The sequence below is a fragment of the Salvelinus namaycush genome, chromosome 16 (genome assembly GCF_016432855.1).
Source record: "Salvelinus namaycush isolate Seneca chromosome 16, SaNama_1.0, whole genome shotgun sequence".
NCBI classification, from domain to species: Eukaryota; Metazoa; Chordata; class Actinopteri; order Salmoniformes; family Salmonidae; genus Salvelinus; species Salvelinus namaycush.
Genome location: NC_052322.1, coordinates 49,065,524 through 49,076,305, shown reverse-complemented (window position 1 = coordinate 49,076,305; position 10,782 = coordinate 49,065,524). Strand labels below are relative to the sequence as shown.

At 49.3% G+C, this 10,782-nt stretch overlaps 1 protein-coding gene across 1 annotated transcript in view; it reads right to left on the bottom strand.

Annotated features, from left to right (window-relative positions):
- Positions 1 to 2,815: 2,815 nt before the first annotated feature.
- The window catches only part of LOC120061722 (CDK5 and ABL1 enzyme substrate 2-like), a 13,574-nt gene continuing 5,607 nt past the window's right edge, over positions 2,816 to 10,782 (bottom strand). Inside the window, exons 4-6 of the mRNA XM_039011619.1 lie at positions 5,332 to 5,438; positions 2,899 to 3,103; positions 2,816 to 2,839 (exon numbers count right to left, since the gene is read on the bottom strand). Of these exons, the coding sequence (XP_038867547.1) occupies positions 2,816 to 2,839; positions 2,899 to 3,103; positions 5,332 to 5,438 (336 nt within the window). The remainder of the gene's footprint in view (positions 2,840 to 2,898; positions 3,104 to 5,331; positions 5,439 to 10,782) is intronic.

Here is a 10,782-nt window from a genome sequence, read left to right as displayed (position 1 = left end):
AACTCTCGCCGACTGATACGGAAACGCTCCTCTAGTTTCTGCAGCAGAAGAGTTTAGAAGAGAGATGAGAGAGGAGAGAGAGAAAAGAGAGGGGAGGGAGAGAGAGAGAGAAGAGAGGGGAGGGAGAGAGAAGAGAGGGGAGGGTAAGAAGAGAGAGGAGAGAGGGGAGGGTAAGAAGAGAGAGGAGAGAGTGAAGTGAGAGAGAGAAGAGAGGGGAGGGTAAGAAGAGAGAGAAGAGAGTGAAGAGAGAGGGAGAAGAGAGGGGAGGGTAAGAAGAGAGAGGAGAGAGTGAAGAGAGAGAGAGAAGAGAGGGGAGGGTAAGAAGAGAGAGGAGAGAATGAAGAGAGAGAGAGAAGAGAGGGGATGGAGAAAAGAGAGAGGAGGGAGAGAAGAGAGAGAGAGAGAGAAAAGAGAGGAGAGGGAGAGAAGAGATGGAGAGAGTGAAGAGAGAGAGAGAAGAGAGGTGAGGGAAAGAAGAGATAGAGAGAGAGAAGAGAGAGAGAGAGTGACAGAGAGGAGGAAAACAGAGGATGACTTTAAGGGCTATTAAAGAGCTAGGAGGTAACCTATTCCCTAGTACACTACTTTTGGCCAGAGCCACATAGTAAATAGGGTGCCATTTTAGATTTGCCCTTAGATATCAGTCAATTCAATTCAATTCAATTCAAGGGGCTTTATCGGCATGGGAAACATATGTTAACATTACCAAAGCAAGTGAGGTAGATAACATACAAAAGTGAAATAAACAATAAAAATGAACAGTCTCAGGGTCAGTTTCCACAACAGGAAGATCTGAGGTTCAGCAATATAAACTGTTATATAATGTCCCTACTAACTGCTGCTTTGTGTAAGAAGAACATGAGGGCCATGGGGGTCAGAGGGGCCATGGGGGTCAGAGGGGCCATGGGGGTCAGAGGGGTCATGGGGGTCAGAGGGGCCATGGGGGTCATGGGGGTCAGAGAGGTCATGGGGGTCAGAGGGGTCATGGGGGTCAGAGAGGTCATGGGGGTCAGAGAGGTCATGGGGGTCAGAGGGGCCATGTGGGTCAATGGGCCATGGGGGTCAGAGGGGCCATGGGGGTCAGAGGGGTCATGGGGGTCATTGGGGTCAGAGGGGCCACGGGGGTCAGAGGGGCCATGGGGGTCAGAGGGGCCATGGGGGTCAGAGAGGTCATGGGGGTCAGAGGGCCATGGGGGCCATGGGGGTCAGAGGGGCCATGGGGGTCAGAGGGGCCATGGAGGTCAGAGGGGTCATGGGGGTCAGAGGGCCATGGGGGTCAGAGGGGTCATGGGGGTCAGAGGGCCAGGGGGGCCATGGGGGTCAGAGGGGCCATGGGGGTCAGAGGGGTCATGGGGGTCAGAGGGCCATGGGGGTCAGAGGGCCAGGGGGGCCATGGGGGTCAGAGGGGCCATGGGGGTCAGAGGGCCATGGGGGTCAGGGGTGCCATGGGGGTCAGAGGGCCATGGGGGTCAGAGGGCCATGGGGGTCAAAGGGCCATGGGGGTCAGAGGGCCATGGGGGTCAAAGGGCCATGGGGTCAGAGGGGCCATGGGGGTCAAAGGGCCATGGGGGTCAAACAGGCATGTGGGTCAGAGGGGCCATGGGGGTCAGAGGGGTCATGGGGATAAAGGGCCATGGGGGTCAGAGAGGCCATGGGGGTCAGAGGGCCATGGAGGTCAAAGGGCCATGGGGGTCAGAGAGGGGAACAGCCTCAGGTAACAAAAGGAAACCGTAAACAACGGAGCAACATGACTGTTCTCAAATGGAAAGCTGTTCTTGGGATGAGAAAGAAGTGTGGTCAGAGAGGTCATGGGGGTCAGAGGGGCCATGTGGGTCAATGGGCCATGGGGGTCAGAGGGGCCATGGGGGTCAGAGGGGTCATGGGGGTCATTGGGGTCAGAGGGGCCACGGGGGTCAGAGGGCCATGGGGGTCAGGGGTGCCATGGGGGTCAGAGGGCCATGGGGGTCAGAGGGCCATGGGGGTCAAAGGGCCATGGGGGTCAGAGGGCCATGGGGGTCAAAGGGCCATGGGGTCAGAGGGGCCATGGGGGTCAAAGGGCCATGGGGGTCAAACAGGCATGTGGGTCAGAGGGGCCATGGGGGTCAGAGGGGTCATGGGGATAAAGGGCCATGGGGGTCAGAGAGGCCATGGGGGTCAGAGGGCCATGGAGGTCAAAGGGCCATGGGGGTCAGAGAGGGGAACAGCCTCAGGTAACAAAAGGAAACCGTAAACAACGGAGCAACATGACTGTTCTCAAATGGAAAGCTGTTCTTGGGATGAGAAAGAAGTGTGGTCAGAGAGGTCATGGGGGTCAGAGGGGCCATGTGGGTCAATGGGCCATGGGGGTCAGAGGGGCCATGGGGGTCAGAGGGGTCATGGGGGTCATTGGGGTCAGAGGGGCCACGGGGGTCAGAGGGCCATGGGGGTCAGGGGTGCCATGGGGGTCAGAGGGCCATGGGGGTCAGAGGGCCATGGGGGTCAAAGGGCCATGGGGGTCAGAGGGCCATGGGGGTCAAAGGGCCATGGGGTCAGAGGGGCCATGGGGGTCAAAGGGCCATGGGGGTCAAACAGGCATGTGGGTCAGAGGGGCCATGGGGGTCAGAGGGGTCATGGGGATAAAGGGCCATGGGGGTCAGAGAGGCCATGGGGGTCAGAGGGCCATGGAGGTCAAAGGGCCATGGGGGTCAGAGAGGGGAACAGCCTCAGGTAACAAAAGGAAACCGTAAACAACGGAGCAACATGACTGTTCTCAAATGGAAAGCTGTTCTTGGGATGAGAAAGAACTGAACGGAGGTTGTTAGTTGAGTCCAGGAGCTTAACGTTGGTCCAACAACAAGCTCTCTCAAAGAAAACACAACAAAACAGCCCATAAAGAGAATAGTAATAATATACAGGTACATCTATGAGCTGCGTGACGTCCTGCTTCTTGAGGTCGCTGCTGATCTTAGCGGCGAGGAGCACGCAGGCGGCGGACACCAACTTCCTGTTGTGTTTGTTGAGTCGCCCCTGGAGGACCAGCTTCTCAAAGTACACAAACGCCATCGCCACGGTGACCGGCTGCAGTCCGCAGTCATCACCCACCGTACGTATCTCCCTTTTCAGACTGGAGGAGAGAGAGAGAGAGATCGATTTAATATGGGTTTCTATTTTAACAAATCTAACTCAATGGTCAATCTGAACGCAGGTAGCAGGTCCAGTGGTGTGTCCGAAATATTGTTTGCGATTTTCACTATCACCAATTATCGGCGCACTTCCTGGCGTTGCCGCGAAAAGTTTTTTTTATGAATGAACAAGTTGTGGGTGTGTCAAGGCTTGGTTGTGGGTGTGTCGTTGTGGGTGTTGTGGGTGTGTCGAGGCCCCTCACTGGCCAATCAGAACGTGCTCCATGGTGAAATATGTGGTTGTTTCAAGTTGTGTTTTTTGTTGCCTCGGAAACAACACCAATTCCAATGTCAGAAACAAAAAAATATAACGTAGACATCTTTGCTAAATATGTTAACTTGTTCTAAGTCATTTTATTGGCTTCAATAGCATTCACACTGATATAGGGGCTAGGACTACTGTAAAATGCATCATGGCTGAGCAGGGACATGGCAAACAATGTCAATAAGAAACATTTTCATTCATTATTGATAAGGTCTAAAAAATAAATAAATAAATAATTCTAATTAAACTCTAAATGAAACAACAACTTGTTTTAAATAGGCTACGTCACACTTACAGGCACCATAATTTCAAACAACACAGATTATAGAGGGTTTTTACACACATTCAAACTGTTCACAGTAGCAGGACAAAGATCCTATATGAATAGAGAGAGAGAGAGAGAACGTCCTCTCCCCGTTCCACTGCTCCCCAATAGGCCTGTGGTTTATCAACCATTTTACAGATCAGACTGCATTCACACATCTCCAGAAGATTTGAGAAAGCGAGTCACGGACGTCCGTTGTAACCATAAAACCAGGAAGGTGTTTGGTTGTAATAAAATTTAAACGATAAACAAATAATGTATTTATTTTTATCAACAACAACAATAAATACATGTTAAATGGGGATACCTAGTCAGTTGTACAACAGAAAGGGGGGGATACCTAGTCAGCTGTATAACAGAAAGGGGGATACCTAGTCAGTTGTACAACAAAGGGGGATACCTAGTCAGTTGTACAACAGAAAGGGAAAGGGGGGATACCTAGTCAGTTGTACAACAGAAAGGGGGATACCTAGTCAGTTGTACAACAGAAAGGGAAAGGGGGGATACCTAGTCAGTTGTACAACAGAAAGGGGGGTACCTAGTCAGTTGTACAACAGAAAGGGGGATACCTAGTCAGTTGTACAACAGAAAGGGGGATACCTAGTCAGTTGTACAACAGAAAGGGAAAGGGGGATACCTAGTCAGTTGTACAACAGAAAGGGGAATACCTAGTCAGTTGTACAACAGAAAGGGGGGATACAATGTATTCAACTGAAATGTGTCTTCCTCATTTAACCCTCTGAATCAGAGAGATGTGGGGGGCTGCCTAATCGACATCCACGTCTTCTGCGCCCGGGGAACAGTGGGTTAACTGCCTTGTTCAGGGGAACAGTGGGTTAACTGCCTTGTTCAGGGGAACAGTGGGTTAACTGCCTTGTTCAGGGGAACAGTGGGTTAACTGCCTTGTTCAGGGGAACAGTGGGTTAACTGCCTTGTTCAGGGGAACAGTGGGTTAACTGCCTTGTTCAGGGGAACAGTGGGTTAACTGCCTTGTTCAGGGGAACAGTGGGTTAACTGCCTTGTTCAGGGGAACAGTGGGTTAACTGCCTTGTTCAGGGGCAGAAAGACAGATGTTTACCTTGTCAGCTCGGGGATTCCATCCAGCAACCTTTTGGTTACTGGCCCAACACTCTAACTACTAGGCTACCATAAAAGCGGCAGGTTGAAGACACACATTGCTGTTGAACCAGCTTTCATTATAGTAGGCCTAAGGGAGGGCTTGGGTTTTGAACAAGAGAGAGGGTGAGAGCGAGATGGAGAGAGAGAGAGAGAGAGGGGGGAAGAGAGAGGGTGAGAGGGAGAGGGAGAGAGAGAAGGGGGGAAGAGAGAGGGTGAGAGGGAGAGAGAGAGGGAGAGAGAGAGGGGGGGAAGAGAGAGGGTGAGAGGGAGAGGGGAGGGGGTGTTGGGATAAGAGTAAGACAAAACATCTATGGAAATGACCGTGCACACACACACACACACACACACACACACACACACACACACACACACACACACACACACACACACACACACACACACACACACACACACACACACACACACACACACACACACACACACACACTACAGTAGTATACCTCCTGATCTTGCTGAGAGTCAGCTTGACTTGAGGAAACTTCTCTTTAAACGTCTCGTTCATGTCCTTTTTCAGATCAGATGGCTTCACGTACTCTATCACTGTCGTCTAGAGTGAGGGAGAGCGCGGGGGAGGAGAGAGGGAAAGAGAGAAGAAGAGAGAGGGAAGGAGGGGGGAGAGAAGGAAAGAGGGAGGGAGAAAGAGAGGAGGGAGAGGAGAGAGGGAGGGGGAGAGAGAAGGAAAGAGGGAGGAAGAGAGAGAGGAGGGAGAGGAGAGAGGGAGGGGGAGAGAGAGGGAAGGAGAGGAGAAGGGGGGGAGAGAGAGAGTGGATAGGGGAGGAGATAGGGAGAGAGAGGGAAGGAGAGGAGAGGGGGGGAAAGAGAGAGAGGGGGTAGGGGGAGGAGATAGGGAGAGAGAGAGGGAGGGGAAGAGAGAGAGGGAGGTAGGGGTTGGAGATAGGGAGAGAGAGAGAGAGGGAGGTAGGGGTAGGAGAGAGGGAGAGAGAGAGAGGGAGGTAGGGGTAGGAGATAGGGAGAGAGAGAGAGAGAGAGAGGGAGGTAGGGGTAGGAGATAGGGAGAGAGAGAGAGGGAGGTAGGGGTAGGAGATAGGGAGAGAGAGATAGGGAGGTAGGGGTAGGAGATAGGGAGAGAGAGAGAGAGAGGGAGGTAGGGGTAGGAGATAGGGAGAGAGAGATAGGGAGGTAGGGGTAGGAGATAGGGAGAGAGAGAGAGAGAGAGGGAGGTAGGGGTAGGAGATAGGGAGAGAGAGATAGGGAGGTAGGGGTAGGAGATAGGGAGAGAGAGAGAGAGAGGGAGGTAGGGGTAGGAGATAGGGAGAGAGAGAGAGAGAGGGAGGTAGGGGTAGGAGATAGGGAGAGAGAGATAGGGAGGTAGGGGTAGGAGATAGGGAGAGAGAGAGAGAGAGGGAGGTAGGGGTAGGAGATAGGGAGAGAGAGATAGGGAGGTAGGGGTAGGAGATAGGGAGAGAGAGAGAGAGAGGGAGGTAGGGGTAGGAGATAGGGAGAGAGAGATAGGGAGGTAGGGGTAGGAGATAGGGAGAGAGAGAGAGAGAGGTAGGTAGGGGTAGGAGATAGGGAGAGAGAGAGAGAGAGAGAGGTAGGGGTAGGAGAAAGGGAGAGAGAGAGAGAAAGGAAGGTAGGGGTAGGAGATAGGGAGAGAGAGATAGGGAGGTAGGGGTAGGAGATAGGGAGAGAGAGAGAGAGAGGGAGGTAGGGGTAGGAGATAGGGAGAGAGAGATAGGGAGGTAGGGGTAGGAGAAAGGGAGAGAGAGAGAGAGAGGAAGGTAGGGGTAGGAGAGAGGGAGAGAGATAGAGAGAAAATATTAATCAATAACTCTATAATGTTTTTAATTTGGCCCAATAAAAGAAAGTCCATAATGGTATCTAATAACAATGGGAGCTTTGCATGAATGGACTGCTGTACACTGTGTATATTAGTCAAATAAACCTTTACATTATATATGGTTATAAATATTTCTTCACAGTATACAGTCTGCTAGAGGCCATTCCATAAAGTCTGGGAAGTTTAACTACTCTAGTTTACTCTCAAAGTTTACTCTCAAAGTTTACTCTCTCTCTCTACTCCAAAGCACCTGTCTACAGAGACAAGGCCAAGACGTCTAGTGATTAGAACACTGTCTAGTGATTAGAACACTGTCTAGTGATTTTAACACTGTCTAGTGATTAGAACCCTGTCTAGTGATTAGAACACTGTCTAGTGATTAGAACCCTGTCTAGTGATTAGAACACTGTCTAATGATTAGAACACTGTCTAGCGATTATAACACTGTCTAGTGATTAGAACCCTGTCTAGTGATTAGAACACTGTCTAGTGATTAGAACCCTGTCTAGTGATTAGAACACTGTCTAGTGATTAGAACACTGTCTAGTGATTAGAACCCTGTCTAGTGATTAGAACACTGTCTAGTGATTAGAACCCTGTCTAGTGATTAGAACCCTGTCTAGTGATTAGAACACTGTCTAGTGATTAGAACACTGTCTAGTGATTACAACACTGTCTAGTGATTAGAACCCTGTCTAGTGATTACAACACTGTCTAGTGATTATAACACTGTCTAGTGATTATAACACTGTCTAGTGATTATAACACTGTCTAGTGATTAGAACCCTGTCTAGTGATTAGAACACTGTCTAGTGATTAGAACACTGTCTAGCGATTAGAACACTGTCTAGTGATTAGAACCCTGTCTAGTGATTAGAACCCTGTCTAGTGATTAGAACCCTGTCTAGTGAATACAACACTGTCTAGTGATTAGAACACTGTCTAGTGATTACAACACTGTCTAGTGATTAGAACCCTGTCTAGTGATTATAACACTGTCTAGTGATTTTAACACTGTCTAGTGATTAGAACCCTGTCTAGTGATTAGAACACTGTCTAGTGATTAGAACCCTGTCTAGTGATTAGAACACTGTCTAGTGATTAGAACACTGTCTAGCGATTATAACACTGTCTAGTGATTAGAACACTGTCTAGTGATTAGAACCCTGTCTAGTGATTAGAACACTGTCTAGTGATTAGAACCCTGTCTAGTGATTAGAACACTGTCTAGTGATTAGAACCCTGTCTAGTGATTAGAACACTGTCTAGTGATTAGAACCCTGTCTAGTGATTACAACACTGTCTAGTGATTATAATAGTGATTAGAACCCTGTCTAGTGATTAGAACACTGTCTAGTGATTAGAACACTGGCTAGTGATTACAACACTGTCTAGTGATTAGAACCCTGTCTAGTGATTACAACACTGTCTAGTGATTATAATAGTGATTAGAACCCTGTCTAGTGATTACAACACTGTCTAGTGATTTTAACACTGTCTAGTGATTATAACACTGTCTAGTGATTATAACACTGTCTAGTGATTAGAACCCTGTCTAGTGATTAGAACACTGTCTAGTGATTAGAACACTGTCTAGCGATTAGAACACTGTCTAGTGATTAGAACCCTGTCTAGTGATTAGAACCCTGTCTAGTGATTAGAACCCTGTCTAGTGAATACAACACTGTCTAGTGATTAGAACAGTGTCTAGAGATTAGAACAGTGTGATTATATATATAAAAAAAAGAAACGTCCCTTTTTCAGGACCCTGTCTTTCAAAGATAATTCGTAAAAATGCCAAAACTTCACAGATCTTCATTGTAAAATGTTTAAACACTGTTTCCCATTCCTGTTCAATGAACCATAAACAATTAATGAACATGCACCTGCGGAACGGTCGTTAAGACACTAACAGATTACAGACGGTAGGCAATTAAGGTCACAGTTATGAAAATTTAGGACACTAAAGAGGCCTTTCTACTGACTCTGAAAAACACCAAAAGAAAGATGCCCAGGGTCCCTGCTCATCTGCGTGAACGTGCCTTAGGCATGCTGCAAGGAGGCATGAGGACTGCAGATGTGGCCAGGGCAATAAATTGGGGGCAATAAATTGCAATGTCCGTACTGTGAGACGCCTAAGACAGCGCTACAGGGAGACAGGACGGACAGCTGATCGTCCTCGCAGTGGCAGACCACGTGTAACAACACCTGCACAGGATCGGTACATCCGAACATCACACCTGCGGGACAGGTACAGGATGGCAACAACAACTGCCCGAGTTACACCACGAACGCACAATCCCTCCATGAGTGCTCAGACTGTCCGCAATAGGCTGAGAGAGGCTGGACTGAGGGCTTGTAGGCCTGTTGTAAGGCAGGTCCTCACCAGACATCACCGGCAACAACGTCGCCTATGGGTACAAACCCACCGTCGCTGGACCAGACAGGACTGGCAAAAAGTGCTCTTCACTGACGAGTCGCGGTTTTGTCTCACCAGGGGTGATGGTCGGATTCGCGTTTATCGTTGAAGGAATGAGCGTTACACCGAGGCCTGTACTCTGGAGCGGGATCAATTTGGAGGTGGAGGGTCTGTCATGGTCTGGGGCGGTGTGTCACAGCATCATCGGACTGAGCTTGTAGTCATTGCAGGCAATCTCAACGCTGTGCGTTACAGGGAAGACATCCTCCTCCCTCATGTAGTACCCTTCCTGCAGGCTCATCCTGACATGACCCTCCAGCATGACAATGCCACCAGCCATACTGCTCGTTCTGTGCGTGATTTCCTGCAAGACAGGAATGTCAGGGTTCTGCCATGGCCAGCGAAGAGCCCGGATCACAATCCCATTGAGCACGTCTGGGACCTGTTGGATCGGAGGGTGAGGACCATTCCCCCCAGAAATGTCCGGGAACTTGCAGGTGCCTTGGTGGAAGAGTGGGGTAACATCTCACAGCAAGAACTGGCAAATCTGGTGCAGTCCATGAGGAGGAGATGCACTGCAGTACTTAATGCAGCTGGTGGCCACACCAGATACTGACTGTTACTTTTGATTTTGACCCCCCCCTGTGTGTGTGTGTGGTGTGTGTTTGTTTATGTGTGTGTGGTGTGTGTGTGTGTGTGGTGTGTGTTTGTTTATGTGGTGTGTGTTTGTTTATGTGGTGTGTGTGTGTTTATGTGGTGTGTGTTTGTTTATGTGTTGTGTGTTTGTTTATGTGGTGTGTTTGTTTATGTGGTGTGTGTGTGTGTGTGTGGTGTGTGTGTGTGTGTGTGTGTGTGTGTGTGTGTGTGTGTGTGTTGTGTGTGTGGTGTGTGTTTGTTTATGTGGTGTGTGTTTGTTTATGTGTGTGGTGTGTGTGTGTGTGTGGTGTGTGTGTGTGTGTGTGTGTGTGTGTGTGTGTGTGTGTGTGTGTGTGTGTGTGTGTGTGTGTGGTGTGTGTTTGTTTATGTGTGTGTGGTGTGTGTTTGTTTATGTGGTGTGTGTGTGTGTGTGTGGTGTGTGTTTGTTTATGTGTGTGTGGTGTGTGTGTGTGTGTGTGTGTGTGTGTGTGTGTGTGTGTGTGTGTGTGTGTGTGTGTGTGTGTGTGTGTGTGTGTGTGTTTTGTTGTTTATGTGTGTGTGTGTGTGTGTGTGTGTGTGTGTGTGTGTGTGTGTGTGTGTGTGTGTGTGTGTGTGTGTGTGTGTGTTTGTTTATGTGTGTGTGTGTGTGTGTGTGTGTGTGTGTGTGTGTGTGTGTGTGTGTGTGTGTGTGTTTGTTTATGTGTGTGTGGTGTAACAATGGTTTAGATAGGTAGGAAGGACTGGAGGGACTAACAATGGTTTAGATAGGTAGGAAGGGACTGGAGGGACTAACAATGGTTTAGATAGGTAGGAAGGGACTGGAGGGACTAACAATGGTTTAGATAGGTAGGAAGGGACTGGAGTGACTAACAATGGTTTAGATAGGTAGGAAGGGACTGGAGGGACTAACAATGGTTTAGATAGGTAGGAAGGACTGGAGGGACTAACAATGGTTTAGATAGGTAGGAAGGACTGGAGGGACTAACAATGGTTTAGATAGGTAGGAAGGGACTGGAGGGACTAACAATGGTTTAG